We start from the raw sequence: 27,952 nt of genomic DNA on the forward strand, positions 1-27,952 counted from the left end.
ACTGACTTGTATTTCAGTACAACATGAAATACAGTTCAGGACAACATGGTTGTCTATAGTCTTTGCCAAGAGGATTCCTCCAGTAGTACTTGTCATGCAGGCAAGCTTGTTCCTCTGCAGAACCTTGTGCTGTGGCACTAGTTCTAATCCAAACATAATTATCTGGAATGATGCAAGGGGTGTACAGCCCAGGTGTTTTATACTTACTAATGCAGGACATGGTGATCAGATTTCACTGAATGCGAGTATAAATCCTGTCTGCACCTTACTCTCTGTTGTGTTTTTGTAATACAAAATTGCCATTGCCTCCATTGGTAATACATGCAAGTTTTTGACAAATTTTGTTACAATTAAGTGGAGGAGGGACAGTACCTCAAGACCATCAGAAAATGAATGAATTTGTTATTTCCAAGTGTTTGGATGGCAGATCAAAGGTTCAAAATACTTAATAATTAAACTTGCTGGTCAGGAAACCAAAAAGAAATTCTAAACCTTGATTCTGTATGGATTAGCTATGTGGTGTGCAAAGCATCAGCACTGATGTTTAAAAAGATAGCTATTGAAACTCAACTGGTCTCCTCATGATCCCAAGTCCTGGCTCTTTGGGTTTCTACGGTAATGCAGAACTGTTGTGGACAAAGCATTCTTTTTCCACCAGCTGCAAGAAACATCATGGTACAGGAACTTGTAGGGCATTATACTGGTTACATGAATGAAAAGTTACAGAACTAAGAACTCCAATTTTAGTTTGCTTCCCAACCTTTTGGCACTCTACTGCTGCGACTTGCTTATGTAATGCTGATTATAAACATCCAAGTTCATGAGGGGACTTGTCCTGCCCAAGCTGTTGATGTCATGCAGTTCTGCTTGGAGGGCTGGACAGTTGCATTGCTGGTAAGGCTTCCGCAGTTAGGACACCACATGCACTTACCACGGACACTGCAAAACCAACCAGTATGCAAGAGGCAATACAAGCAGGTGCTGCCAATGCAGGTAATGAGAATGCCCTGCTGATTTAGGCTCTGAAGTACTGATAACAGCTGTGGGAAGGGGTTTCATTCCTACACGTTTTTCCCAGTATTGGATATAAAGGTTGATTTGTCCTCACTGGAGTCCATGATCTTCATATTATGGACTGCTCTAAAGGACATTGGGCCAGCATCAAGTAAGCACATTACTGCAGATACTCTGTGAACATCTGGTACTTGCTCCTTTTGGGGCTGGATACAATTGGGTGCTAATGTCCATAAAATCTCTGGTCCACATTTAAGTACCTGAAGTTCAAAGGACACTTCTGAACAGGGAAATAAGGAGAAACAAACAAAATGACTATTATGCTATTAAATATGATTTTTTATTCTTTCTGATTTTATAAACCACTTGTACATATGCAGCAGGTTCTTGGCCAGTTGACAGAAAAAAGCATTTTCAAAAGCATTTAAAGAATCATTTTCATAACATGACTAGACGTTAAAGGTGTAAAACTTTTCAAATGTGTTTTAGTCTGTCATGTTTTTTCTGTGCCTGCACCCTTCCTTCAGCTGCTAGGGAAAAACATTTGGAATCTGAGATACCAAAAATACAGAGCTTCAGAGGGTCTGGAAAGCAAAAGCCTGGTCCCACTTTTAGCCAGGCATGCCAGCCAGGCATTCGTTGTGATGCTAGAGGATGGAAAGATCAAATGACAGGCCTCGTCACTGTCGGAACCTTAATGCTCCTGATCTGAGCTGCTATCACTGTAGAGAAATGCCAGTTTCTCCTTGACCTGCTTGCTCATAGAGCTAATGCTCTGGTATTGAAGGTAATGGCAATCATCCAGTAAACCAAGACATGTAGGAAAAGGAACTAAAACTCCTAGATTACATAAAGCCTAGTACAACTTGGCAAACAATTAAGAACCAGTATTTGCCAAGTCTGAGAAACTATGGTATAGAGGCTGCATGATTTTTCCTGGAGACAGCAGGAAGGAGATTTGGTGTTGGTTCTGAAATCTGCTCTGAAGATGTGAGTTATCAGTTAACATTCCTTGTGGAAGAGAGGGTGAAGTAAAGGACAATCTGTATAGATTATATATGGATTTTACAGAATTACTGAGTGTACTAAGAGCTATTCAGAAGTTCATTGTATAGCAGAGGGCAGTGATTGCAGAAGATTGTTTCATTTTGATTGGAGCAGAGTGGAAATAGCCCTTTTATTCCCCTGTACTAACACATTACTGGACTTCTGAGAATATCAGGGTTGAGTTAAATGTCAAAATAGGTCACTAAGTTCAGGACAGGATAGTCTTGCGACTGTTCCTCCAGAGCTATCTTTCTGGATTAGCTGATAGATGGGTTGGTTTTTCAATTTTTCCAGCATCTTGAAAGTATGCTAAAAAAGCAGCTGGATAAAGACAGGACTATATATCAAGAACTCATTTAAGAAATACAAACCACAGCTTCCCTAGGCAAGCCTTCACTGGTATTTGACATACCTTCCCCTTCTAGGCCGTGGAATGCCCTGAAGGTGAGGGGATAAGGGTCAGATGAAAAGCTGATGGTGAAAGCAGGACAAGAACAGTGCACATGCAGCCACCCGAATGGCTGAGGGGGTGCACCGTGTCACCCTGCAGTGAAAGGTAGATTCTTTATGATCAGATGTGCCACATGGCTGAATTTCAGCTAACTGGCTACCAAAGAATAAGCAGTTCCCCCTCCCCTAGAGTAGTAGGTTAAGTCCCTTGAGAAATCCCCCAAGACTAAAATGCAAACATGTTACTATTGGCCATGGCCAGAAGACAAAGATGCTCACTGCTGTACTTATCACCTTGTTTGGACTTCTCTGCAGGTTGTAAGCTCACTAGACTGTAGATTTTTTCCTTCATATGCAAAAGCTTCTAAAATGGGACTCTGCCCTTTAGAGATAATATAATAAATAAACTTGGTTGCCTATACCAAGTCCTTCACAAAAAGGAATTTCTAGGTGTAGCCTTTTTTTATTGTAGAGGCCCTTGTTTCCACCCACTGGAATTACTACCTGCTACTGGTGATTACATCATATTTACTTTGTGGGTGGAATCCTGGAACTGAAAAGCTGGTAAACGTCTCATTTCACACAGGTGGGAAATGAGATATGGATCCCCAAGTGCTAGTTATAATTTTATACACCATACACATTATCCCCATTCATCAAGAGATGCTCATAAATAATTCAGTTACACTCAAAAAGTAAGGTATAGGCTTACCAACAGAGGTGCTTAAAAAACCAGAATTGCACATTACTTCCAATGAAGTCAGCTGAAATTTAGGAAAAATACAAAAAGATAATACCTCAATTAGGAAATGCTGAAGTAGTCACTAATTACTCAGAACACTACTCTGATTCCTTAGCTGCTCTCATCAAAGAAGAAGCTGGGGCAAAGTATTCCCTCCACCCATTAGGAATTTGAATAGTCCAATCCTCTAACTCTTCTATAATTCTTCTAGTATATTCTACGTGTGGTATAATCCAGTACCAGGCTAGCAGCTCCAAGGAGAGCAGGATCTGCTAGATTTGAGACCACCACATCCACAGTTTTAACAGAGGACAGAGCCTGTCGATTTATCACATCTTTGACAGCATTAACATAGTGGTTAGCTAGAACTCCAGAAAGGATCACAAGAGAGGGGTTCACGGTGTGTAGAATGTTCACAATGCCAAGGCCTAATGCAGTCCCAGCTGAAAAGATGAAGTAAAAAGAAATTGAGTAGAATACTCAAAGCAGTTCTGGCATCAGTAGTTGAAACAGTTCTGTTAGCAGCAAATAACACTGGAAAGTCAGTGAAGTATTTTGTTCCAGAGTTTTGACTTTATGTTTTCAGGTAATATGTGTCTGCTATTAACTTTTCTTTCAAAAGTTTAAAAAAAAAAGGCAATTTTTTTTGCACAATAATGCATTATTCATGTTATGGAAGTGAAAAGATAAAACAACGCGTGAATCATGCTTGTAAGCAAAGAGAAAATAGGAAAGCATTACTCTACCATTTTAATGTTAACAACTATGTATAAGGGAGGACTGTGCTTAAGCTAGTAAACCAGTAAAATATCGTGTGTAAAGTAACACATAAATTGCCTTTGCTACCTCAGACTAGCCATTCACTTGCATCCCCACATATGGGAATGTTGAGAATTTACTTCTTTTTTATAAATTCATCTTTGCAGAACCTTTTAATCTTCTTTTTTTTACTGGAACAGACACTTTTAACACTTCTGATATTTTCTCCAACATTTATATTTAAAAATCTCATTACCATCAGTAATTTCTATATTGAGAGGTTCTCAACATGTTCAGGATGTTTGTAGTGTTACAGTGCACTACCATTTCTGCATCCCAAAAATATAATCATGGATGTGTTCCACACTCTGGGCTATGTTCTTACCTGTTCTGAGAATGCTCTCTGCTTTTGTATTGCCAAGTTTAGCTGCCTGAATAAGGTGTGCAGCACTAACAATCTCCTCCTCCTTCATTGACATTCCTTCTACTAAAAGCAGATCATCTGAAAAGGAAAGCCAAGAGTAAAACACGGTAATGTGGCAAGTCAGGGGTGAAAAAAAAAAAAAAAGAAGCAATTAAAATCTTTTCATCTCTTTTACTTGTATGCTGAATCCTGAACAATATGTACAACCCTGAGTTTAGCCGAAGTAATTATATCCATATTATTCAGGAAACTAGTTGCAGAAGCAGAGAATCAAACAATTAGGGTGTGGTAATTCACTAGTCTTGTCGGACCCAAAAATAAAAAAAATATAAATACTCTCAAACATTTAAGACTGAGAAGCTTTTGCTGAAAGACAATCACTGTGAAACCAAACGTCACAGGGTGCCTATCAGATTACTTTACATCATATTTAAAAAGAAGAGACAAGCTCTACTGTGTACTTCTGGTAATTCTGAGACCTGTGGTTCCAAATGCTCCTTGCCACTGAAAAAGATCTGTACTATGCAGGCTGCCTGTACACCCATTCTTGTTTCCTCCTAGAAGAAGGCGGCAGATCTATTTTTTCTTAATACCTTCTTTGAAAATTTCTTCTATATTGCAAAGTAACTGTGTTTTGAAAACCAGAGTAAATAGATACCATCATGCAGCTTCTTAGCTTCTCTCTGTAATGCTATTCCTGAGGCATATGCTTCTATACATCCTTGGCTGCCACACAGGCACTCTGGTCCATCTAAGGATACGACAATGTGTCCAAGCTCAGCAGCACAGAAAGAACTGCCATGGATCAGTTCATGTTGATGAACGATTCCACCTCCAATTCCTGCAAAGACATTAAGACTTCTATGGTTTGAAAAAAAAACCAGACACCCCCTGCTCCCCAACAGTTTTTAAAGGCCCCGGTTACGCGAGACACTGACATTTGTTTATTCACAAGATAAAATAATTTGCATCAGTGATGATCTACACTAGAAACCCAGAATTACTAGTTGTTGAAGAACTCTTCTCTATTTGGCACACCTAATATGCAAGCTCATAGCTCCCTCCTATTCATGTATGGCTCAAAATGGTATACAATGCTTCTATTTTTTAAAAGCCTATGGATGGTACTGAACTATGACAGATCTTTTAAGCTTGTGAGTCATGCTCTTTATGCAAAAAACTATCCAAGTAGCCTTAAAATTTTGCACTTCAGAGAAATTCTAATGCTGTATTTAGACAGTTAAACCTGTGTGTTAAAGGGCCAGGACACTTAAATGTGCAAGCCTCTGCTGCCCCTTCCCAAACTGGGTGTAAATTCATCAGCTAGTTATTACTGCCACCATCTAAAGGACTATATACTTTACAAATGAGAAAAGTTACGCCGCATTTGCATTTCAGATTTAATAAACATACTTTCTTATATTCAGTTGTTTATCTTCTAGATACATATTCTGATCTGACTTGTATTTCTAAAGTTTAAAGAGAATTTAGATATAAAGCTAAAAAAATGCAAAATTATTCCAACTAAGGTTGCTCATATTTTCCTTTCTTGCTGGCATAGCTGTACCAGCAGAACTTCTTTCATCAAGAAGTTTAAACTATGGAAGTGGTTTTATTTGCCTGAATATTAAAAAGCACCCTAAACCAAACATATAGTGGTAGCAAAAGTATTTTTGGTTTTCCAGGCATAGTGGTAATGTTTATAGCTGAGCCTCTAAGTGATGGTGCTGGATTTTGGGTTTCATTGAACTACAACATACTCACCTGTACCAGTAATCAGGGTTACAAAATTTTCTATTCCTTTTCCATGACCAAATTTCCTCTCTGCTAGAGCAGCACAGTTTCCATCATTGTCGACCCAGACTGGCAGGTGCAAAGCATCAGATATAGGGGTCCTGAGATCCACAGAGCTCCACTCCTGAATGAGTTTTGTAGAGTGAAGCACAATTCCTTCTCGAGGGTTTACCCGTCCACCTGTGGAAATACCTAAGTCCCAGAAATACAGGACAGAAAAATGAAAACTAAATCTGTGTAATAGACTTTAAGTAAAAATCCATTTTTCTTTTTCTAATGACAAGATTTCTTCCCGCCCCCCCCAATACTAGGCTTTGAAGAAGAGCATGAAAGTAAAAATTTCTGAAGTATTTCTTAAGTATTACTGGCAGTGCAACTTTTGACATGTAGAGAACACAGAATCATGGAATAGTTTGGGTTTAAAGGGACCTCTGGAGATCATCTAGTCCAATCCCTCTGCCAAAGCAGGTTCACCTACAGCAAGTGGCACAGGATTCTGTCCATGTGGGCTTTGAGTATCTCCAGAGAAGGCGACTCCACAACCTCTCCAGGCAGTGTGTTTCAGTGCTCAGTCACCCTCAAAGTAAAGAAGATAATTCATAGAATGCCATGGCTCTAATCACAATGTGCCGAGTATCTTAAGACTAACCAGATGGTTAGTAACCAGAGAGTTAATGTTCCTACTTCAGGCAAGATTGCAGCAAATCACTTAATAGTTGTGTTTCTTGTTAGTGATGTGCAAAAGACGTAACAGCAAAAATACATGATTCAAACCCTGGAACACTATTAGTGTCTGGAAGCCTGCTGTAACTCTCAAGATTTAGAATGACTAAAAATAATCACTAGACCTAGAGTAGTGATTTTTACTTAAAAACACACTGTTTTTGTGAAAGATCAAAACTGTATTCAGAGATTTGTCTATTGAACAGAGTAGGCCAGTAGCAGGCTCTATTAGGCAAACCAGTTTGCTTAGCTGGAGAGGCTTCCAGAGTTGGTGGAGTCTCTCAGGACCACTGAAGAGTAGGTCACGATTATGGAGGTATTTAGCTCTAGACAATAAAATGTGAACATTTTATTGTACAGAGCTAATGTAGTTGAGTCACATATAAAGATGGTTCCAGGGTTAATGTTGTAATGGAAAGCAGCCATAAAAGCTCTAAGACAAGCAGCTGAATTGAACATTAAATCTGTAAGATCTGATTTGAAGCACTTACATTTCTCTGTATGGCTTTGTGTCCTTAATGTTGTTTTTAAAGAATACAGCATGTTCAAGTTAGTTTTTCTTTGTACTGTGCAATTCAGAAAAGTTTTAATCTGGAACAAACTACTTTTCTTTAGGAACATTTCTCAGCTAAAATGAAGATTCTACGTCCTTCTTAAAAATCCAGGATACATTAATCAACATCTTAATAAATAACTAATACTTAAGGGCAAATCTCCCAATCACCATTTAACTGAAGAAGTCCTGTCTGATATAAACACACAATTTAACACAGAATGGTACTGCAAGTGGACTGCAAGTCAGGAAAAAGGCTGCTTTTGTTTCTGTTAGCTACAAATTTAGTCCTAACATTCCAGCCTTTTTAGTCTGCCCTGGTGTATCTGAGAATTCTGCTGCACAGTTGATCATAGCCCTAAAAAAAGGCTTACAGACAGCAGAGAAAACATCACTCAGCTGCAGTTGTTTCAAGAGCTGTTTTGATAAACACTGAGCATCTGAGTCACAATGCCAAGACAGCAGAGAGCTTCAAAATCCAGAGAACTACATAAACACATTTTATATATCGTTTACTATAACTTAACAGGTTGTTTTAATGGTTGTTACAAACTTCAGTCTTTATGGTCAGCTTCTCATTTTCAGCCATTTTAAAAAGTTTGTTTGTTCAGAATGTGTAAGAACTTAAAGTACATGAGATCCATTTTAGAAAGGTGTTTTAAATTAATGAGTAGTGATTTGATTTCATGTTGAAAAACACAGATGTAAAAACAAAGTTAGTATTTGTTAACTTACCTACTCCCAAAATTCTGCAGTTTACATTTACTGCCTCTGATGCAGCCTCTACACACATCTTTAGAATTAATGCTAGTCTGTCTTCATAGGTTTTAGGGTTGAGCTGGGTGTACTTCTTAACTATTTCACCCTAGAAATGAAAAACAAAACATGCCCCAGAGAAATGAATGTTATGGTGAAATTTCTCTTCCATTTAAATTACATGTCAATTTGAAAATAGAGCGCTATAACTTATCTATTTAAAAAAATACAGGTACTATGCTTTAGATCTTGGGCCTACAGGCAAGGTTTGTGACAACCCTTGGGGGACAAGTTTGCAAGATCAGGCATTACATTCTGCTTCAGTCTCCCATCTGAAATTAAATACACATTTTAAGGAACACATGGCTCATATGAGGAAGTATCACCAGAGCTATTGCAACTGTTGTTAGGCATAAACCATGATAGAGCAACGCCCTTAAGCTGAACACTAAAGTGTTAAAAAAAAGAAGAGAGTAACAGTTGCTAAAAAGGACAGAAAAACTACAGTGCTTTAAGAATAAAATCTTTCCAGTTTGACTGCATGAAGGGTTTGTGTGGTGTCACAGACAATGCCATTTCACCAAAAAAAGGAGAGTCAGATAGAGAGAAATGCTAGAAATTTCAAGGCAAAATTTACTATACTTTCAGAAATATCTTTTCTTCTAAGCAATTACACTTCTGAGTCACTTGCAGTATCTCTGGAGTACCATCTACTGTGATACATAGTTTGGGTTGGAAGGGACCTCAAAGGAAGGAACACCTTCCACTGAACCAAATTGGTCAGAGCCCCATCTAAGCAGGCCTTGGAACACTTCCAAGGATGCGGCATCCTGAACTCCTCTGGACAACCTGTTCCAGTGCCTCCCCACCCTCACACTAAGAGTTTCTTCCTAGTATCTAATCTAAACCCACCTTCTTTCAGGTTGAAGCCATTCCCCCTTGTCTTGTCACTACATGCCCTTGTAAATTCTTTTTACAGAATTTTTTTACGGGGTGGGGAGGGGCTGTGAGGATTATTTTCAGCCATAGGACTCATGCAGTGGTAATGAAAATATTCATGATGCATGCTGAGGAATTGATCTTAATTCAGTGTTTATACTGCAGGATTAAGCCAGGACACTGCAGAAGGTATCCTGCCTAACAGTGTTACTCTCCCTGTTACATCCCCTGTACAAGGTATCTAAGTGAACTGCACTCAATTAATGCAACTGAGTGAAGAGGACTAACAAAGACAGTCCATAAGCAACAAGGCCGAGTCATTGTTGCCAAAGAACTTGGAAAATTCCAAACTGACAATGATTTTGAGTATTAGGTCCCAGCATCTCAGCATCACATGAGCAGTCAGAGTTTGTGGATTTTGGATGCTTAGTTTCTTTCTTTGCTTTTAGTTTGGAGGGGGGATCAGAGAAGTTGTTTTGGAAGAAGAGGCTGCAGCAAACATTATCAGAAGACGTAACAGCTTCTAAAAGGAGTTTTTGAAAATTCACTTCTTTGTGAAATCAAATCTCATGCCACTGGCTTTTAAATGCTTACATCTGTTGTGTAAATTTTGGTATGAAAGTCTAATTGTTTTCACTCTGATTTGCTAGCATTTCAACTTTCATAAATGCCACCTTGAGCTCTGTAGAGTGGGCAGAATTTTTTTAAATTCATTTTTTCCAGGCTGTGTTGACACATAGGAAAAAATGTGATGTCAATTTTACTTCTAAAAATACTACACTTTTAAAAGCTGTCTTTAAGACCTTGAAGATCTGTCAGACATCTCCTTTTAAATGAATGTGAAAATTCTGGACTGTATCAGGTCACTTTACATAACCCTTCATGCTTCTGCACTGCTTTCTCACTTTGCTTTCTGGGTAACTATTATTGAACTGATCTGCAAATATGCAGTATAATGGTAGGAGTAATTGTCCAATACTGTTGAGAGTAAAAGCCAACGACTTCTCATCATGAGTTTTGTTTACATCTTTGAAATGCTGCAGAATTCAGTAAATTGATTTGCTAGATGCTGGTTGTTGCTCATAATGGTCCTGTGTGTGTATTGCAGTGTAAGGCAGTGGGGAAGTAATAAGTCTACTCTTGGAGCCTTCTGTGTTTTGTTTGACGTAAGATTTTGCAGGTTGAACTCAGTCACCTTTTAAGGAGAACCAACACATCTGAAAGTTGTTCTATTCTTCAAAGTCTGTAGTCAACCCACAGAGAAGCAGCAGCTACGACCTTGCGCCACCAGCAAATGGTCATTGCTAGTTTAACATCTGTCTTAGACGTGCAATCCAGTAAGCAAGTTATATCATGACTGTATGAGAGATGCACCAAATAAGGGGAAAAATCTTTATCCCTCAACAAAAGTCAATAAACTGCTTTTGTTTTGGAGCTCTTTTGCATCACAAGCCCATATCCACAAAGCCCAATGAAGTTTGCAGATTATCTAGAAGCACAACAGAATATTTACCTTCATACTGACAATTGCTACTCGGAGATTTGTTCCACCTAGATCCACAGCCAGAGCACTCTGTGTCTCTAGAATATGGTCAATATCTTGAGAGATATTATCTTTGACAGGAGGAAAACAGAATTTCTTTTGCAATGGTTCTTTGAGGTCAATAGATTTAAGGAACTTCAAAATCCTTGGAACAGCATTACCATCTCCATATATTTTTGAGCTATAATACAAAAAAGAATTAATGTAAAACAGTGTCATTACAATATTATGATCTGGCCACTGTGCCAATACTGCAGCTCACGCTATGAAAGTCTGTCATGAGATATGGTACATAGTGACGGTAGTTTAGAGAACACACACAGATCTTTCAAGTCTGGCATTAGCTCCATTTTGGAGTACAAAACTGGAATGTAGAAAACTGGAAACTAATGATGGCAAAACCCCTGTAAAATTAAGTTTAATGAAAGGACCCACACCATAAAGCAGAAATAAAAATATGGACAGTTTATGTATGTGCTTCAAATCCAAGTAAGATGTACTTATCACACAGATGCCAACTACATAACAATAAACTGTATATTCATGTCCGTTTTCAACATGTCTGTTTCTAAAATATCATACATGGCATCAGATACTTGGTATTAAAGAATTCAGTTTTATTGCTCTATTTAGATTCTTAAGAAATATTGTTTTAATCCTTGTCCTTAGTTGAACAAATATTATCTCTCAAAGTTTTTAAGAACTTACGTGTTAGAGGAATGAGGGTCAATACTCATTAGGGCTGAGGAATAAGGAAAAGCATCCTGCCAGAATTCTGCAGCTTCTCTGGAACCTTGCACTCCGGACTCTCTACATATCATGAGGTCAAATCAGCTATAAAGTATTGTTGACAGAAGCACAGAACACTTTGAGTTGGAAGTGACCTCCTGAGATCATCTCGGCCAACGCTCCTTCCAAGGCAGGGCCATGTTGAGCAGCTGACACAGGAACTCATTCAGGTGGGATTTTAATGTCTCCAGAGAGGGAGACTCCACAATCTACCTGGCCAGTCTGTGCCTCTGGTCCGCTACCAATGCCATGTTGAGGTGGCACTTGTGTTTTGGTTTATGGCTATTACTGCTTGTCCTGTTGCTGGGCACCACTGAGAAGAGTCTGGCACCATCCTCTGGGCACCTGCCTTGGAGATATTTGTATGTATTGAAGAGATTCCCTCTCAAGTCGTGTCTTGTCTTGTCTAGACAGGGCTGGCTTCCACATTCTCTCCCTCCCCTCCCAAGACGCACCAGACCCCAAACCACAGAATCACAGAATGAACTAGTTTGGAAAAGACCTTTGAGATCATTGAGTCAAACCTGTGACCTAACATTACCTTATCAGCTAAACCATGGTGCTGAGTGCCTCATAAAGTCTGTTTTTTAAACCCCTTCAGGGACAGTGAGTCAACCACCTCCCTGGGCACCCCATTCCAATGCTGAAACACTCTTTCTGTGAAGAATTGTTTTCTAATATCTAGCCTAAACTCCTCCTGGTGCAGCTTGAGACTGTGTCCTCTCATCCTGTCACTGGTCGCCTGGGAGGCCAACCCCCTCCTGGCTACAATCTCAGAGTTGTAGAGAGTGCTAAGGTCACCCCTGAGCCTCCTTTTCCCCAGGCTAAACAACCCCAGCTTCCTCAGCTGCTCTTCATAGGGCTTATGTTCCAGACCCTTCACCAGCCTCGTTGCCCTTCTCTGTGTGCACTCAAGCATCTCAGCATCTTTCCTAAGCTGGGGGGCTCAGAACTGGACATAGCACTCAAGGTGAGGACACAGCACTCACCAGTGCTGAGTACAGGGGAAGAATCACTCCCCTTGTCCTGCTGGCCACACTATTGCTGATACAGGCCAGGATGCCATTGGCCGCCTTGGCCACCTGGGCACACTGCTGGCTCATGTTCAGTCAGCTGCCAACCAGCACCCCAGGTCCCTTTGCCTGGCTGCTGTCCAGCCACTCTGTCCCCAGCCTGTAGCGCTGCAGGGGGTTGTTATGGCCGAAGTCTAGCACCTGGCACTCAGACTTGTGAATCATATTATTGGATTCAGCCCATCTATCCAGCCTGTCCACGTCCTTCTGCAGAGCCCTCCTGCCCTCCAACAGATTGACACTCGCTCCCAGCTTGGTGTCATCTGCAAATTTACTGATGGAGGACTCAATCCCCTCACCCAGATCATCAATAAAGATATTAAATAGGACAGGGCCCAACACTGATCCCTGGGGACAGCTGGTGACTGGCTGCCAACTGGATGCAGTACCATTCACCTCCACTCTCCGGGCCCAGCAACCCAGCCAGTTCTTAACCCAGGGATGGGTGCACCTGTCCAGGCCATGGACTGCCAGCTTTTCCAGGAGAATGCCATGTGAGATGGTGTCAAAGGCCTTGCTGAAGGTCAGGGAGACAATATCCACAGCCTTTCCCTCGTCCACCAGGTGGGTCACCTGGTCATAAAAGGTGACCACGTTGGTCAAGCCTGACCTGCCCCTCCTAAACCCATCCATGCTGGCTGGGTCTGATCCCCCAGCCATGCTGAAGGCCATGCTGTGTGATGGCACTCAGCCTTGCTGGGCACCAAGGTCAGGCTGACAGGCCTGTAGTTTCCTGAGTGCTCCTTATGGCCCTTCTTACAGATGGGTGTCACACTGGCCAGCTTCCAGTCATCTGGGACCTCCCCAGTGAGCCAGGACTGCTGGTAAATGATGGAGAGCGGCTTCACAAGCTCATCTGTCATCTCCCTCATCACCCTAGGATAGATCCCAGCTGGTCCCATACACTTTTGAGCATCTAAGTGGCTCAGCAGGTCTAATTGCTTCTTCCTGAATTACAGGGGGGCTACTTTGCTCCCTGATCCCATCCACCAGCTCAGGCAAGTTGTCCTGAGGACTCTTACTGATGAAAATTGAAGCAAAGAAGGTGTTAAGTCCTGCTGCCTTTTCCTCATCTTTAGTTACTAAATTCCACCCCCCATCTAATAATGAAGGAGATCTGCTGGAGGTTATCCTTGCCCCTCCTTTTGCCATTTTTGTATTTATAAAAGTATTTTTTATTATTCTTCACAGAAGTGGCCAGATTAAGTTCTAACTGGGCTTTTGCCTCCCTATTTTTTTTTTTCCTACATAACCTAGCCACATCCTTAAACATTTCCTGAGTTACCTGCCCCTCTTTCCAAAGGTGATACATCCTCTTATTCTCCCTTAGTTCCTTCAGAAGTTCTTTGCCCATCCAGGTCGTCTTCCCTGAAGGCTCATCTTTCAGCACATAGGGACAAGCTGCTCCTGTGCCTTCAAGATTACTTTCTTGAAGTTTGTCCATCCTTCCTGGACCCCTTTGTTTTTAAGGGCTGTTCCCAAACTCAGAACTAACTTTCCAACTCAGCTTCTTGAAAAGGCCGAAGTCTGCCCTCCGGAAGTTTTGCTGGCGCCCCTCCTTACTTCACCAATTATTGAGAATTCTATTATTTCATGATCACTGTATCCCAAATGGCTCCCAACCATCACATCTCCCACCAACCCTTCTCTGTTTGCAAACAGCAGGTCTAGCATAGTAGGCTTGCTCACCAGCTGAGACAAAAAGCTGTCCTCCATACACTCTAAGAACCTCTTAGACTGCCTCTCCACCTCTGTGTTGAGTTCCCAGCAGGTATCTGGCAGGTTAAAGTCTCCCACAAGAACAAAGGCTGGTGATCTTGAAACATTTTCCAGTTTATAGAATAGTTCATCCACCTCTTCATCCTGGTTAGGTGGTCTGTAACGGACTCCCACCAGGATGATGGCCTTGTTGGCTTTCCCCCTCATTCTTTCCCATAGGCACATGACCATATCGTCATTTATCTCAACTTCCGTGGCGTCAAGATCCTCCCTAATACACAGAGCCACCCCTCCACCTCTTCTCCCTCGCCCGTCTCTTCTGAAGAGCCTCTAGCCATCCACTGCAGCGCTCCAATTATGTGAGTCATCCCACCATGTTTCTGTGACGGAACAAGGTCATAGCTTTTTTGCTGTACCATGGCTTCCAGCTCCTCTTGTTTGTTGCCCATGCTGTGTGCATTAGTGTACATGCACTTCAGCAGGCCTGCTAATTTCACTCCTGACCCTGGCTTGCCTCCCTTGCTCTCACCTCTGGAGGGACTGGTTTCATCCCCTTCCCCTTTCAAACCTAGTTTAAAGCCCTCTCAGTCGGCCCTGCCAACCATGTGCTAGAATCCTTTTGCCCTTATTAGACTGATGGAGCTCATCTGACTCCAGCAGGCCAGGTGCCGTAAAAGCTGCCCTGTGATCAAAGAACCCAAAACTCTGGTGATGGCACCAGCCCTTAAGCCATTTATCGATGATGCAGCCTCCACTGGACCTTCTCCAGTAGCTCCTTGTCTTTCTTGTACTGTGGAGCCAGCCCAGACCTGGACACAGCACTCCAGATGTGGCCTCACTACAGCTGAGTATGGGGGACAATCATCTCCCTTGACCTGCTGGCCACACTCTTCCCGATGCCCCCCAGGATCCCACTGGCCCTCCTGGCTGCGAGGGCGCTGCTGGCTCATGGACAGCATGTTGTCCACCAGGACCCCCAGGTCCTTCTCCGCAGCGCTGCTTTCCAGCAGGTCAGTCCCCAGCCTGTGCTGGTGCCTGGGGTTGTTCTCCCCAGGTGCAGGACCCTAAACTTGCCCCTGTTGGACCCCATTAGGTTTCCCTCTGCCCAATTCTCCAGCCTATCAAGGTCCCTCTGAGTGGCAGCAAAGCCTTCAGGTGTGTCAGCCACTCCCCCCAGTTTTGTATCAGCTGCAAACTGGCTTAGGGTTCTTTCTATCCCTTCACCCCAGTTGTTGATAAACAAGCTGAGTAAGACTGGACCCAGTATTGATCCCTGGGGAATGCCACCACTCCAGGCCTTCAACCGGCTCCCACTCTGCTGATCACAACCCTCTGAGCTCTGCCATTCAGCAAGTTCTTGATCCAGCTCACTGTCCGTTCAGCTAACCCACATTTCCTGAGCTACAAGGATGTTAAGTCAAAAGCCTTGCTGAAGTCCAGGCAGACAACATCCACTGCTCTCCCTCCCCTTGTCGACCGATCCTGCCATGCCATCATAGAAGGCTATCAGATTGATCAAGCATGATTTCCCCTTGGTGAATCCATGCTGACTACTCCCAATGACCTTCTTTTTTTTCTACATGCTTGGTGATGACTTCCAGAATGATCTGTTCTGTCACCTTTCCAAGGATGGAGGTGAGGCTGACTGGCTGGTAGGTTCCCAGATCCTCCTTCCTGGTCTTTTTGAAGATGGTACTGAGTAACACTGGCTTTCCTCCAGTTATTAGGCATTTCTCCCACTCTGTGATTTTTCAAAGACAATGGAGACTGGCTTAGCAGCACCTGCCAGCTCCCTCAGCACACTTGGGTGCATCCCATCAGGCCTGTAGATTTATGGGTGTTTAGTCTGCCTCACTGATCTCTAACCCAACTCTCTACAAAGAAGTCTTCCATTCTCCAACCTTTTTCTCTTACCTCTGAGGTCTGGGATTCCTGAGGGCTTTTCTCAGCAGTAAAGACCAAGGAGAGAAGGCATTCAGTAATTCCACCTTCTCTGTATCTTCCATCACAAGGACACCTGGATGATTCAGCAGCAGCCCCACATGTATGTGTTCCTGTTGCTGCTGCTGAACTTGTAGAAGCCCTTCTTGTCCTTGATATCCCTTGCCAGACTGCATTCCAAGTAGGCTTTGGCCCTCCTTCTCACATCCCTGCATACTCTGACAATGTTCCTAATAGTCCTCCCATGTGGCCTCTCCCTTTTTTCACATCTCATAAATTTCTTTCTTCTGTTTGAGTTTTAGTAGAATCTCATCCATTTCAGTCTCCTGCCCTCTTTGCCTGATTTCTGGATCATAGGGATGCACTGGTCTTGAGGTCAGAGGAATACTGACCAGCTCTTTGGACACCCCCATCTGGAGTCCTAACCCATCAGATTCCTTCATATAGCTCTTTGAAGAGGTCAAAGTTATCTCTTTGCAAGTTTAGCATTCTAGTCCTGCTTGCTGTTTTGCTTCCCCAATGCAAGATTCTGAGTTTCTAATGGTCACTGCAGCCAATGCTGTCCCCAACCTTCATGTCTTCAACCAGTGCCTCCTGGTTTAGTAGTACAAGGTCCAGAATGCACCTTTCCTCAATGGCTCCTCCACCACTGCATCAAAGTTATCTTCACTGAGCAGCAGTTCAGGAACTTCTTGAACTGTGTGTGCCAAGCTCTGTTGCTCCTCTTAACAATATCAGTCTCCCAGGAGAATCAGGGCCTGTAACTGTGAGGCTATTTCCAGTTGCCTACAGAAAACCTCATCAACTTCCTCCTCCTCATCAGGTAGCCTGTAGTAAACACCCAAGACAGTGTCACCCATATTAGCCTGTTCCTTAATTCTCAGCCATAAACTCTCAACTTGTTCATCTGTCCCTGAGTAGAGCTTGATACATTCCAATTGCTCTCTGACACAAAGAGCAACGCCACCACCGTGCTTCTCTGACCTGTCCCCTCTAAAAAGTATATAGCCATCCATGACAACATTCCAGACATGTCTCCGTAATTCCAATGAGAGCATGGCTCTGCAACTTCACATTGATTTCTAGTTTATTAGATTATCTTGTTTATACCACTTGCTGTGTGCGTTTGTATACAGGCACTTCACAGAGGATCAAGGCTCAACCAGGTTGCTTGAAGGGGTGTGAGAGTCATAAACACCATAGTCATATAAACCCTTGATATATTTTGCCCTATGATCCTGGCCTGGAGTGACCTATGTTATTGTATTCTGTACCTATCTGCACCCAAAAATTGTTACTGTCTTTTCAAGACCCTGCAGTTGGGGACCTTGTGTGGGTGGGGAGTGGGAAGCGGGGGTGATCACAGGCATTTTTAAAATTGCCCTGCCCAGGCAGTTTCCTGCCTTTTGCCACATGGGGTTTGCTTTGCTGACTGTTTAATCTTTGCTTTGGCAGAGGTTTTTTTTCCCTTCCCTTTTTGGGTTCTCTTTTCATTTTTTTTCCCCCTTGTCTCGGAGGGACTCTAGTTGGTGTTTTTGGGCAGTCTTGGGGCAAAGTCTACAGGTGCCTGCCTGTTGGCGCAGAGTGGGGCAGGCCCCGCCCCAGTTCAAGCTGCTCCAGGAGAGAAGACAGTGGGAGTAGAGCCTCTCCCTTTTGTGGCAGTCTTGGGTTTGCCATTCTAGAAACTGCATTTTGCCGTTAAACTGTTTCTAAGTGAACTTTCCAAGGTCTGCTGGCAGCAAAAAAGCCAGTGAGTTCCTGGGGTCAGACACCCTGTGTCAGTGCCAATGGCGTGGTCCTTCCCCAGCACCCCACCCCACAGCCATGGTGCAGAGCACACCAGCAGCCCTGGCAGAGCCTGCGAATGGCAGAAGGAAGTGGCTGCGGCAACGCGGACCCCACATGAACCAGCACCTTTCCATCTGCCTCTAGAACTGCTCTGCAGGCTCCTGCCTTCCCTGTGGGGGATGTCACCATCCTGCCTCTTCCTTCCTGGGAACATGCGGTCACCTGGGAGGTGCCATCTTCGAAGGGAAGGGTGTGATGTCACCTTCGCTTTGACCTTCAGCCATATGGCCACCTCTGGCAGGTGCCACTTCGGGAATGGGTATTTCTGGCATTTCGGGTCTCTTTGTTCCCGTGGGGTTGTGAGATTTAGCAGTTTGGTATCTAGTAGTTATTTACTACCCCCCCCCCCCCCCCCGCTGGCATTCTGTTTGTTAATAAACTGTTATTTTTTCACTTACATCTACTTGTATCTTGTTCCTTATTGGTGCAAAGGGATCAGATGGAATCAAGGGGGAGGTTACTCATTTCTAGAGTGCCCACCTCTTTAAATTGTGTCAAACCAAGACAGATCCTCAACTTGAGCTGCAGCCAAGGAACATCTGTCTCTGCGCTGGTTGGTACTGCCCTGGAAGCAATGGCACTCATTGCCGTTTGGACCCCACTCCTCAAGTCCTCCAGTTTAAAGTGCATCACACCAAACTGGCTGCCGTGCTGCCAAAGATTCTCCTGCCCTTTTTAGCCAGGGGGATCCCATTCCCTCATAATAAAGGCTACAATCATAAAAACACAACCCACTGTTATAAAATCCAAAACCTTCTCAACAGCACCAGCCACAAACCCAGATACTGATCTGCACAATGTGTCTGCCTCTGGCTGTCCCAATTTCTCTCACTGGTAGGATACATGAGGAGATGACTTGGGCAGTGATGTTTTTCACATGCCTCACCAGGGCTTTATAGTCTTCCTTGATCCTGTCCATTTTTCGGCTCTTGGTGTCATTTGTACCCACATGAAAAAGTGTCCTTCAGGCACAAGTCAGAGTAGGCAGACAGGATGTTCTCCCCCATGCTGCTCCTATAGAACAAGCTCTCTTAATCACACTGATCTAAGTTAACATGAATTTTGTCCTCTTTACCTTCTGTTGGATGTTAAATGACTACTTGTATTGAAACATTACTAGTAACATTTTGCTCTATAAATACTACTGCGTACCAGACACTGCATTATGGTTCTGAAATAAAAAATCATTTGCAACCTCAGATCAGTGCATTAAAAACACTCCAATCAAGTATGAGGAAACACCTTAGGACTAAATGCCTTTTACTCTACTGCTTTAACATGCCCTCCAATGAATTAAGATGAATGTACTCACCATGGATATTGCTTCCCAAACTGCAGCTGGAGAGCGTGAAGAATCTTATCCTGTGTATCAGCATCACGAACATGAAGAACATTTTCACCTAGACAACCAAAATTAACAAAAGAGGACAGATCAGTTCCTCAAATTGCATTAGAGTATGAGCTGCTTTAGAAATGAAAAAAAAAAATTGTTTTTATTTCCTCTGTGAGGGAAAGATGTCCACTAGATTGACATTGCTCTTCACTAGTTACGTGCCTCCCCTTGCTCCCGCTAAAGCAGTGGTGACACCTCTGATACACTGTCCTGCATTACAAAACACTAGAGAGTCAAGCAAACGTACCCGTTTCTCTTCCCGTCTGACGTGTCCCCAGGTTGATGACAGGTGTACCAAACGCTCCCACCTCTCTGACACCACAGCTGCTGTTACCAATCATACAACCAGCATGAGCAACTAGCTGAATGAACTGGTCAAATGGCACATGCTTTACTGCCCGAAAATTGGGATGATGTTCAATGCCCTTCTTCCTCATCACACGAACCATCTCTTTGCTTCCTACAGAAAAACAAAGTAAATAAATGATTTAACTTCTACTTTTAAAATCAAAGTCCAGACACACAAAGGATCTAGCAGCCAGCCGTTCACTGAATTGCCAGCTCTGAACAGGTTTTGTTTCTCTTTTTATCCTTACAGTGTAAATTGCATAGCTCGGTAGGTAAGCCAAAGTTTGATCCCAGAATTCACTGCAAAAGGCTCTTTGTAGTTTTAAGTTAAGAGGCACTAATATTGCTCCGACATGTCACGTGGTTTCTCTTCATTTTCCTTCCCACACTGAAAAGCTGAAATGTCCTCCAGCAATGTGAACATGGAGCTGCAGCAGATGCACCCATGAGGCTGACACCATCCAGCTATTTCCATCTGGCTGGAGGACCTGGGATAAAAGCACTCTTTTAAAGACAATCTGTTATGTGTCACTCTGTCATGAAGGTATTCTACTCACCTGCATCCACATTAGGGAATAGAACAAGTGTTCTCTTGTTGAAGGAGATGAGTGCATCTAGTGTCAGCTCAAACATCTTTATGGAATGTTTAATATCTGTGGTTACAGGATGTTGCAGAGCAACTATATAATCTCTGGTTTTGACATCTTCACCTGTCCAAATGGAGGGCAAGAAAAGTTTTTTCATTGGCGTAGAATAGCAAGAGGAAGGCAGGACATACTTTTGAAACTACAGATGTGAAAGCCTGAAAAGTCAAGGCACTGAATGGGATATATCTAACAGACAGGTATCAATGCTAGAATAAAAATCAAGGGAGTCACAGGGTAACCTAGCTTGTTATTTGCCTCTCTAAGTACACCTCATAACTTTAGAGACCACTACCTAAATGTCAACAAACTGTTAACTTTCAAGACTACTTCTAAAGTTTTCCAAGACCAGGATCGAGAGACTGTTCTCACACCACAGTAAATCTGGAAAAACTCCTGAAGCTGCTCAGATTTTCTGGCAGTTGTCCATTCTCAAGTAAAGACTTCATTTCTTCTGCTTTAAAATAGTCAGTCATACTTGTCTTATTACACTTGATAAACATTTGTCTGCAAAGCATACTGATTGAAAAAGATTCCAGCTTCCAGCTACACATGGTAGCCATACAGGTGACTGCTTTGTCAAAGATAAAAAGCAAACATAAAACACCACTGTTTACAGGAATTATTTGTAAGTCAATGAGTATGAAACACCAAAAGCCTTTGGTGCATGTTGTCCTGTCGCAGTGCATTCCTCAAAAAAAGGTTCATAATACAAATTCTGTTTGATTTTTTTGTATTAGGCCTGAAGAGCTTTGATTCTATTTAAACACATCCTTTACACCAAAATAACTGTTCATATATGACTGTTCTGCTTTTAAATTGTTCAGCTCAGAGAAATTACCCATTTAAGGAGTTATTTTTTGACTTGGCAGAAGGACCAGAAGTGTTCCGTAGAACAGATTTGTAGCTTTTCAGCTGTACCTGGCAGAATACAGAATGAAAGCAAACGTAGAAAGAAATAAATGCCAGGTACTATTAACAAATGTATTACTTTATGACTGATAGCCTACTTACTGAGTTTGTCTAGTGTTGAAAGTCATGTGAGAAAAGCTTACCTAGCCACATGCGAATAATACTCATGTAGTCCTTGTTTTTGGCAGAGAGGAGCTTGTCATATGAGGGACAGCCTGCTAAAAGGATGCGGTCGTGGTCTTCACACATGGCTATCAAGTGCTGCTCTGCACTCCTTGTGCAGCACACGTGGTAATGGGCCAGTTTGGTTATGGCATGTCTGATGGAGTCATCAATGGTCCCACTGACTTCCCCACCTTCAATGTGAAGAATGCGAATGTTCATCAGGGCTGCCGACGTGGCCAGGGCCAAAGCATCAAATCTGTCCCCATGAACTATCATAATGTCAGGTTTCAGGCGGTTGAGGACATCAGGTAACTTGACTAATGCAAGGCCCACCGACTCCACCATAGCTGCCTCATCCTCCCCTCTCACGATGGTGTGTAGTCTTGTATGAATATCAAAGTCATCTTGTTCAATCATACGATAGGTATTACTGAAGGTCAGAGAAAAAGGGTTAGAGCAAATGCAACTTGATTTTACAGCAATATCCCTTCACAAAATAAATGTGAATTACAACAGCTGTACTGCAGTTTAAACAAAGACCTGTTTTTCACATCTTCTTCACTGAGGAAAGTGGCTTTTAAGATTTTAACAGAATATTCTCATGCATGTGAAGATCCTACCTAATATTCCAAACATCCAGTTTCTCTAGATACCTTTAAGGAGGAACTGTGCTGAACATGATCTGGAAATCCTCAGAAACCAAACTCTTTGTTTATGTGTCTGCAGAGCCTTTCGGAGAATAAATGTGGCATGATTTCCTGTCAGAAAGGGTACGTTTATTGACTTTTCTGTGGACAACTGTGTAAATACAAAAGATGTGATGCAAAGATGAGGCCTGTATGTTTAAAGAAAACATCCTGCAGCTAGCACGTATTATTTCAGATTCTGTATTTTTTTAAGGCAAATCCTTTTTATTTTACTGTGTGAAGTGGCTCACATTTATACAGCATAAACTTCATAACATTTCCAACTCCATTTACAAATGTCCTTCACAGACCTACCATTTTCCCAATTATGTACATTTATCTCAGAGAACTTTCTTCTCTTTCCTTCTATATTCTTTGCCTTTTGAAAGGTGAAAATCTAGGGGACAAACAAGACTGCATTTCTGGTAGTTTTGTTTCTTTTACGATCCTCCAAGTATTTCAGTAACAGGCACGTCACAGGATCACTGTCATTTGACTTTTGTTACTGTTGATTACCCCACTCACATAAGTAGAAAATGTATGTTCTGAGGACCCACTCATTTTCCAGGATGACCCAGATTAAGGGGTGCAGGGCTGGGCCCTGAAAAAAACCCAAGGAGTACCTGGGTTTTAGAATACTTACCACAAAGGAACTAACAGCAAAAATATTTGCCAGATCAAAATCTCTACCGTTTGCTTTGTGCATTACAAATAATTTGCAATATAGAGACTAGTGTTAAACACCTTGGAACTGGAAAAGTAGTATTTTGTATTACTCTGCACAAGTCTTGCAGACAGCAGAAGGTTATGTAATATAGAGAAATCAGGGCCATGTCTCTTCTCTTTAGCAAATGAAATGGGATTATTTCTCCAATTAGACAGGGTGCAATTCAACATACTAACCTGTCAAGAAGTTCAAACTTTTTTTTTCTTGTCTGGTTTTATTTTGAATCAGGTTAGTTTTGTGATGTTGAATTCACCTTGCCATATTACTGGATGGAAACAATGTCCAGTACAAAGCAAGGACCAGAGCACTTTAATGTGCAGAAAGAGAACAGTCACCAGTGGAACATCCTGTCTTAGTAGTTTGAGATAATGTAACTTCCTCCCATCCTAGCTTATAAAATGCCAAAATTTCTCATTGAAAAGTCCAGAAAGTGTCTTTACTTGAAGATATGCTTATCCATTTCTAAAAGTTCAACAATGCCGATATGCTGCAGACCTAAGCTGAAGTCTGATTTTGTTTTCCAAAATGGGTGTTTTCGTATCTATTTCACTTACGGGGTCCAATCTGGTAAATGCAGCCTGATGAAAATCAACCACAACCCCAGAAAGACTACCCATGCTGTTCCTTCTACCTTCTCCCCAGCAACCAGGAGAATATCCGCCTGGAATGTGGGAAGTCCTGCCACGGGAAGGGGTTTGGACCAAGACATCTCATCCTCCTGGGCAGGTGATCTGACTGCTTATTTATTGAGAGTTATGGAGGGGGACTCTATTCTCTCCCGCCTAACCATATACCACAGATAACCATATATCTATCATTTTGTTGTGCATTTTGTCAGAAACACACAACCACACTCCTGCCTCCACAATGCCGGAAGTAAGAACTAACAGTATTCTCCTGGGATATGGAATATGTAAGTACTTTCTCCAGTAACTCTGTAAAGCAGAAGAGTTGCAATTTAAAATGACGGAGGAGGATTTTTTCTCTGTGAAAATTAAAAAACTTTAGCACATTTTCATTTGAAAATCACCGGGTTCTTAGGCAAAAATGAAGGACATGAGTTTCTCACTTCATACAGTCTGTGATCCTGTTTAAGGTCTCAATTACAGCATTTACATGGACCTTTCTAGAATTCCAAGACTGACTGAAAAAATGCCAGAAATATGCAATCTCAGAAGGAGCTGCAAAATAAAATTCTGGAAAAAAATGTAAAATTTTGTTGTGTACACTTATGATGCCAAGACTTTTTTTTATCTAACATTCGTGTTATCATTGCTAACACCTAAGAAACATATTGGTAGAAAAAAATTCACTTTACCCATAATCATCAATCAGGTGGGAACCAAGTACTACGACATCAAGCTCAAAAAACTGTGGTTCTGCCTTAATGCCAAACATAATGGGAGCTAATTTCGAATAATCAGCACGGTTGCAAGTAGCAACACAAACACGAAGTTTGTGGTTGTTTCCATTCTTCTCCATGACTTCCTTTTGTTTCTGTTTTGAAAGATTCTTGAAGTACACCTCCTGACATAACAGAGAAAAAAAAAGTGCGTCATTAATAATAATAATTTACTTACACACTTCATGAGCAGTATATACAAGTGCAGCCCAAACTCTGGACACACAGTAACTACTCCACTGATAGCAGACACCTGGTACCTAACAGAATGAGTAAGTTCTGTTTCCAAAATTTAGAATAGAAATGTATTTTTTTCCTAGTTAAAACTCAATTTTAATACCTCTATTTCTATAAATAGGATATAAAAATTCTGTAAAAACAATATTAAGTATTATGAAATTCAACTGTAATTTAACAGTAAAATGAATTTTCCCTGTTTAGATGGAAACTTCTGTATAAGCAGAAAAATTATTCTGCCTCAGTAAATAAAAGAAAAAGCTCATATTCCAAAATGACAGAATGGAACAAATTGCTGAGATGCATCCACCGACAGACTCTGTAAACAAAAGGAAAAAGTTTTTGACTAAGTCAGTTTACATATCTCCATTAAGCACATTTTGGTGAAGTAAAGCGAGTTAAACATTTACTTCTAAAGCCTTACATAACCTTTTGTAGGCCAAAGTACATTAAGGAAATCAATAATACAGTATTAGGTTCAAATAAACCTATTAAAAAAGGATACAGCAATAACTCCCCCCAAAAAACCCAGATTTCCTCTCCTCCCAAACAGAAATTACTACGGTGTTAGCAAGAGTTTAAGTACCATCCTTTTGGTACAAAATCTAATGTTATGTCAGATTTTCACTCCTCTGTGCAGACCTAACTTTTTCTGCATTAATGCACATTGGTTGGTTATCTCTGACTTGAAGCAGTATCAATCTCTCTACTGATTTGCCAGGTAGAAAAGCATGACAGTACATACATGATAATATTAATAGGAGCAATTCCATGCTCCTTTTAGATTGCATTCAGATTTTTTCAGTAAAGTTCTAAAAGAGAGACTACTGTGACATCACACTCGCATGAAACTTACAAAATCCAGCAACTTTTCAAGATTTCCCTATTTTTAAGACATTAGTTTAGGTTTCACCACACATGACGAAACAATACTTTGGTGTAATAGCAATGTGAGGGTGATCAGGAATCTATCCCGAGTTGTCAAAGGAAAAGTGGTATCTCTAGCCCACTTGCAACCCATTATGGCTCTGCAAAACTATGACTGGCAGTGACATTAGCCAGACTCAGATTTAGCAGACTCACTACTTTTCCTCATTTCTAAAACCACCTGTTTATGGAGATGGTTCTGAGCAGGACATCCTGTCATTATGTATGTAAAACCAGCCACTGATTCAAATAAAATTGTGTTCAAGATGTGAATGTCACTTCTGAGACACCTGTAAGCTTGTCTTCGAAACTGCATGAACAATATTAGTATAACTAGAGGCAAACCTCTCACAAGACTCTTCAAGTCAGCCACTGCTGCATACATATTCTATATTATATAAACCAAGAAGCCAGAGTAAAGAACTACAAAATAAAGAAGTGACAAAGCAAACTTATCTGAAGTCTGTTAACTCCAAGTTACCTGTATGAGCTAGGATCACCACGAGCCCTCTGACAAAGCAGCTTCTTTTCATTTATGCAAAACAGGCTTTTAAGAAGCAGAATAGTTTTCTGTCCTCCTTCTCTTCAAGCATTGTCTAAAATTCTAAAAACCTTCCATCCAGACACAGAAGATACCATCTCCTAAAATAGTAGGTCTGTAAGTTGTGAAAAAATAAAATCTCATGTTTCACCATACCTACAGATCCAACAGAACTGAATCACTAGACCACACATCTTTCCAGCCATGCAGACCACATTTAATTACAGTTGGTATTTGGCTGTAATAATGATCTCTCGAAATAATTTTAGAGGTAGACGTGGAGACACTCCAAATCTGTCTGAATTGACTAGAATTAAAGGCAATTCCTGTTATTTGTCAATTTAAACTTCTGTTAACATTATGTTTTAGTAAGCTCAAAGCAGAATTATTTCCAGTACTGCCTTAAAACTCTGTAACACAATAGTTTAAAAAGCTGCCAAGTGAGCCATGCACTGGTCTTGGTACAGATGGGTTTTCTATTGCTGTCAATTTTAAACACCTGCTTATCTGAAGAACCAAAATATTTACCTTAGCAACAGGTAGGTAACAATGCAATGTAAGTGTCAACTGCATGTGGAAATTTACCACTAATTAAAGTGTTTTATTGTTTGCCAGGATAACATGGATGTTTTCTAAAGAAACATGTGATGTATTGCTACATCAAGTTTTAACAAAAGGCATTTTTATATCCTGAGAATAATTTTTTCTGAGCCTAAATGCAAAAATAATTTTGTATTCTCAGACAGTATTCACTGTCAACAAGTAATGGCCAAGTCCCTTCAGCCATTAACAGGAAATTCCTTCAAGCAGAGCTGTGATGCCCTAGCTACAAAATTTTGTTACCACTGTGATTTTAGAATTTATTATCAGCTTTTGTAGGCAAATCATCTCTTTTCAGAACTGTTCACCAGAACTATTTGAAATAATTAATCACTAACAGTTGCCTCTTAGATTCTAGTGTTTGATGACATACTGAGTTTCACCTACACAGAACTCTCTAGCTGGGGGATCCTCCTGCTCCAAGGTATACCTCTTCTGCCTTGCAGGGACTAGCAATTTTTAGTAGAAAGGACAAGAACCAAAACAGTCTTCCATTAAGGACTGCTTGAAATAATTAATCCCCACGTGTTTTGGTCTACTGCTCTTCTACATCCCATCCTAAAGCTTTTAGATTATTACAGATTCAAGGACTTTTTAAGACTGGGAAATTCTGGGCCAGACTTTACAGCAGCCTAGCAGCTACAATTTGTTAGCAGTCCTCAGAACATGAGACACCCCTCGATCACTGTTTCACAAACAAATGACACCAGCTGTATATTCTACATTCACACCTCTGAAACACCGTGTTATAAAAGCAAAGAGCCTGGAATACTCCAGGCTACACCAGTGTCTACACTCTGCGTATGCCCATGTGTTGAGGGCAATGTCATCTTCCCACTTGCTTGGCTGTGTGGCATACAGGATAGTCTGTCCTGAACTCTTCCCATACCATGTACATGTATGTGTATTCCTGCCACCCTTCCCCACCCATGGAGCAGAGCCACTGTTCGCCTGTGCACACACACCCAGGGCCTCTTCCTGCAGCCCAGTGCAGATGACCAAACACCAAACCAAGTCTTTTAGACACCCTCGAATGCCGCTGTGAGAGTGGAAAAGCATCCATCTCCCTGCAGACGTGTTAGGGCAAAAAACGCTCCCACCATTCCCCCCACAAAATGCAGCTGATGTCTTCACCAGGCCCCTTCCTTGTGTGAGGGATCACGTCCTGTGCTTCTCCAGAATATTGATACACCAAGAATCACAGAATATGCCGAGTCGGAAGGGACCCACAAGGATCATTGAGTTCAACTCTTATC

At 41.7% G+C, this 27,952-nt stretch overlaps 1 protein-coding gene across 4 annotated transcripts in view; it reads right to left on the minus strand.

Moving 5' to 3' along the window:
* Positions 1-1,330: 1,330 nt before the first annotated feature.
* GNE (glucosamine (UDP-N-acetyl)-2-epimerase/N-acetylmannosamine kinase) overlaps positions 1,331-27,952 on the minus strand; it is a 36,256-nt gene continuing 9,634 nt past the window's right edge. For 3 of the 4 annotated variants that reach the window (XM_048292551.1, XM_048292552.1, XM_048292554.1), the window contains exons 2-12: positions 24,308-24,516; positions 21,555-22,006; positions 20,413-20,565; positions 19,755-19,967; positions 19,427-19,514; positions 10,715-10,925; positions 8,242-8,371; positions 6,201-6,422; positions 5,095-5,277; positions 4,398-4,514; positions 1,331-3,696 (exon numbers count right to left, since the gene is read on the minus strand). In XM_048292551.1, the coding sequence (XP_048148508.1) occupies positions 3,461-3,696; positions 4,398-4,514; positions 5,095-5,277; positions 6,201-6,422; positions 8,242-8,371; positions 10,715-10,925; positions 19,427-19,514; positions 19,755-19,967; positions 20,413-20,565; positions 21,555-22,006; positions 24,308-24,516 (2,214 nt within the window). In that variant the 3' untranslated portion in view covers positions 1,331-3,460. Of the gene's footprint in view, positions 3,697-4,397; positions 4,515-5,094; positions 5,278-6,200; positions 6,423-8,241; positions 8,372-10,714; positions 10,926-19,426; positions 19,515-19,754; positions 19,968-20,412; positions 20,566-21,554; positions 22,007-24,307; positions 24,517-26,036; positions 27,950-27,952 lie in introns of those variants that run through there. The other variant, XM_048292553.1, reaches the window with a different exon arrangement.

Source organism: Corvus hawaiiensis, chromosome Z, assembly GCF_020740725.1.
Source record: "Corvus hawaiiensis isolate bCorHaw1 chromosome Z, bCorHaw1.pri.cur, whole genome shotgun sequence".
Taxonomy (NCBI): domain Eukaryota; kingdom Metazoa; phylum Chordata; class Aves; order Passeriformes; family Corvidae; genus Corvus; species Corvus hawaiiensis.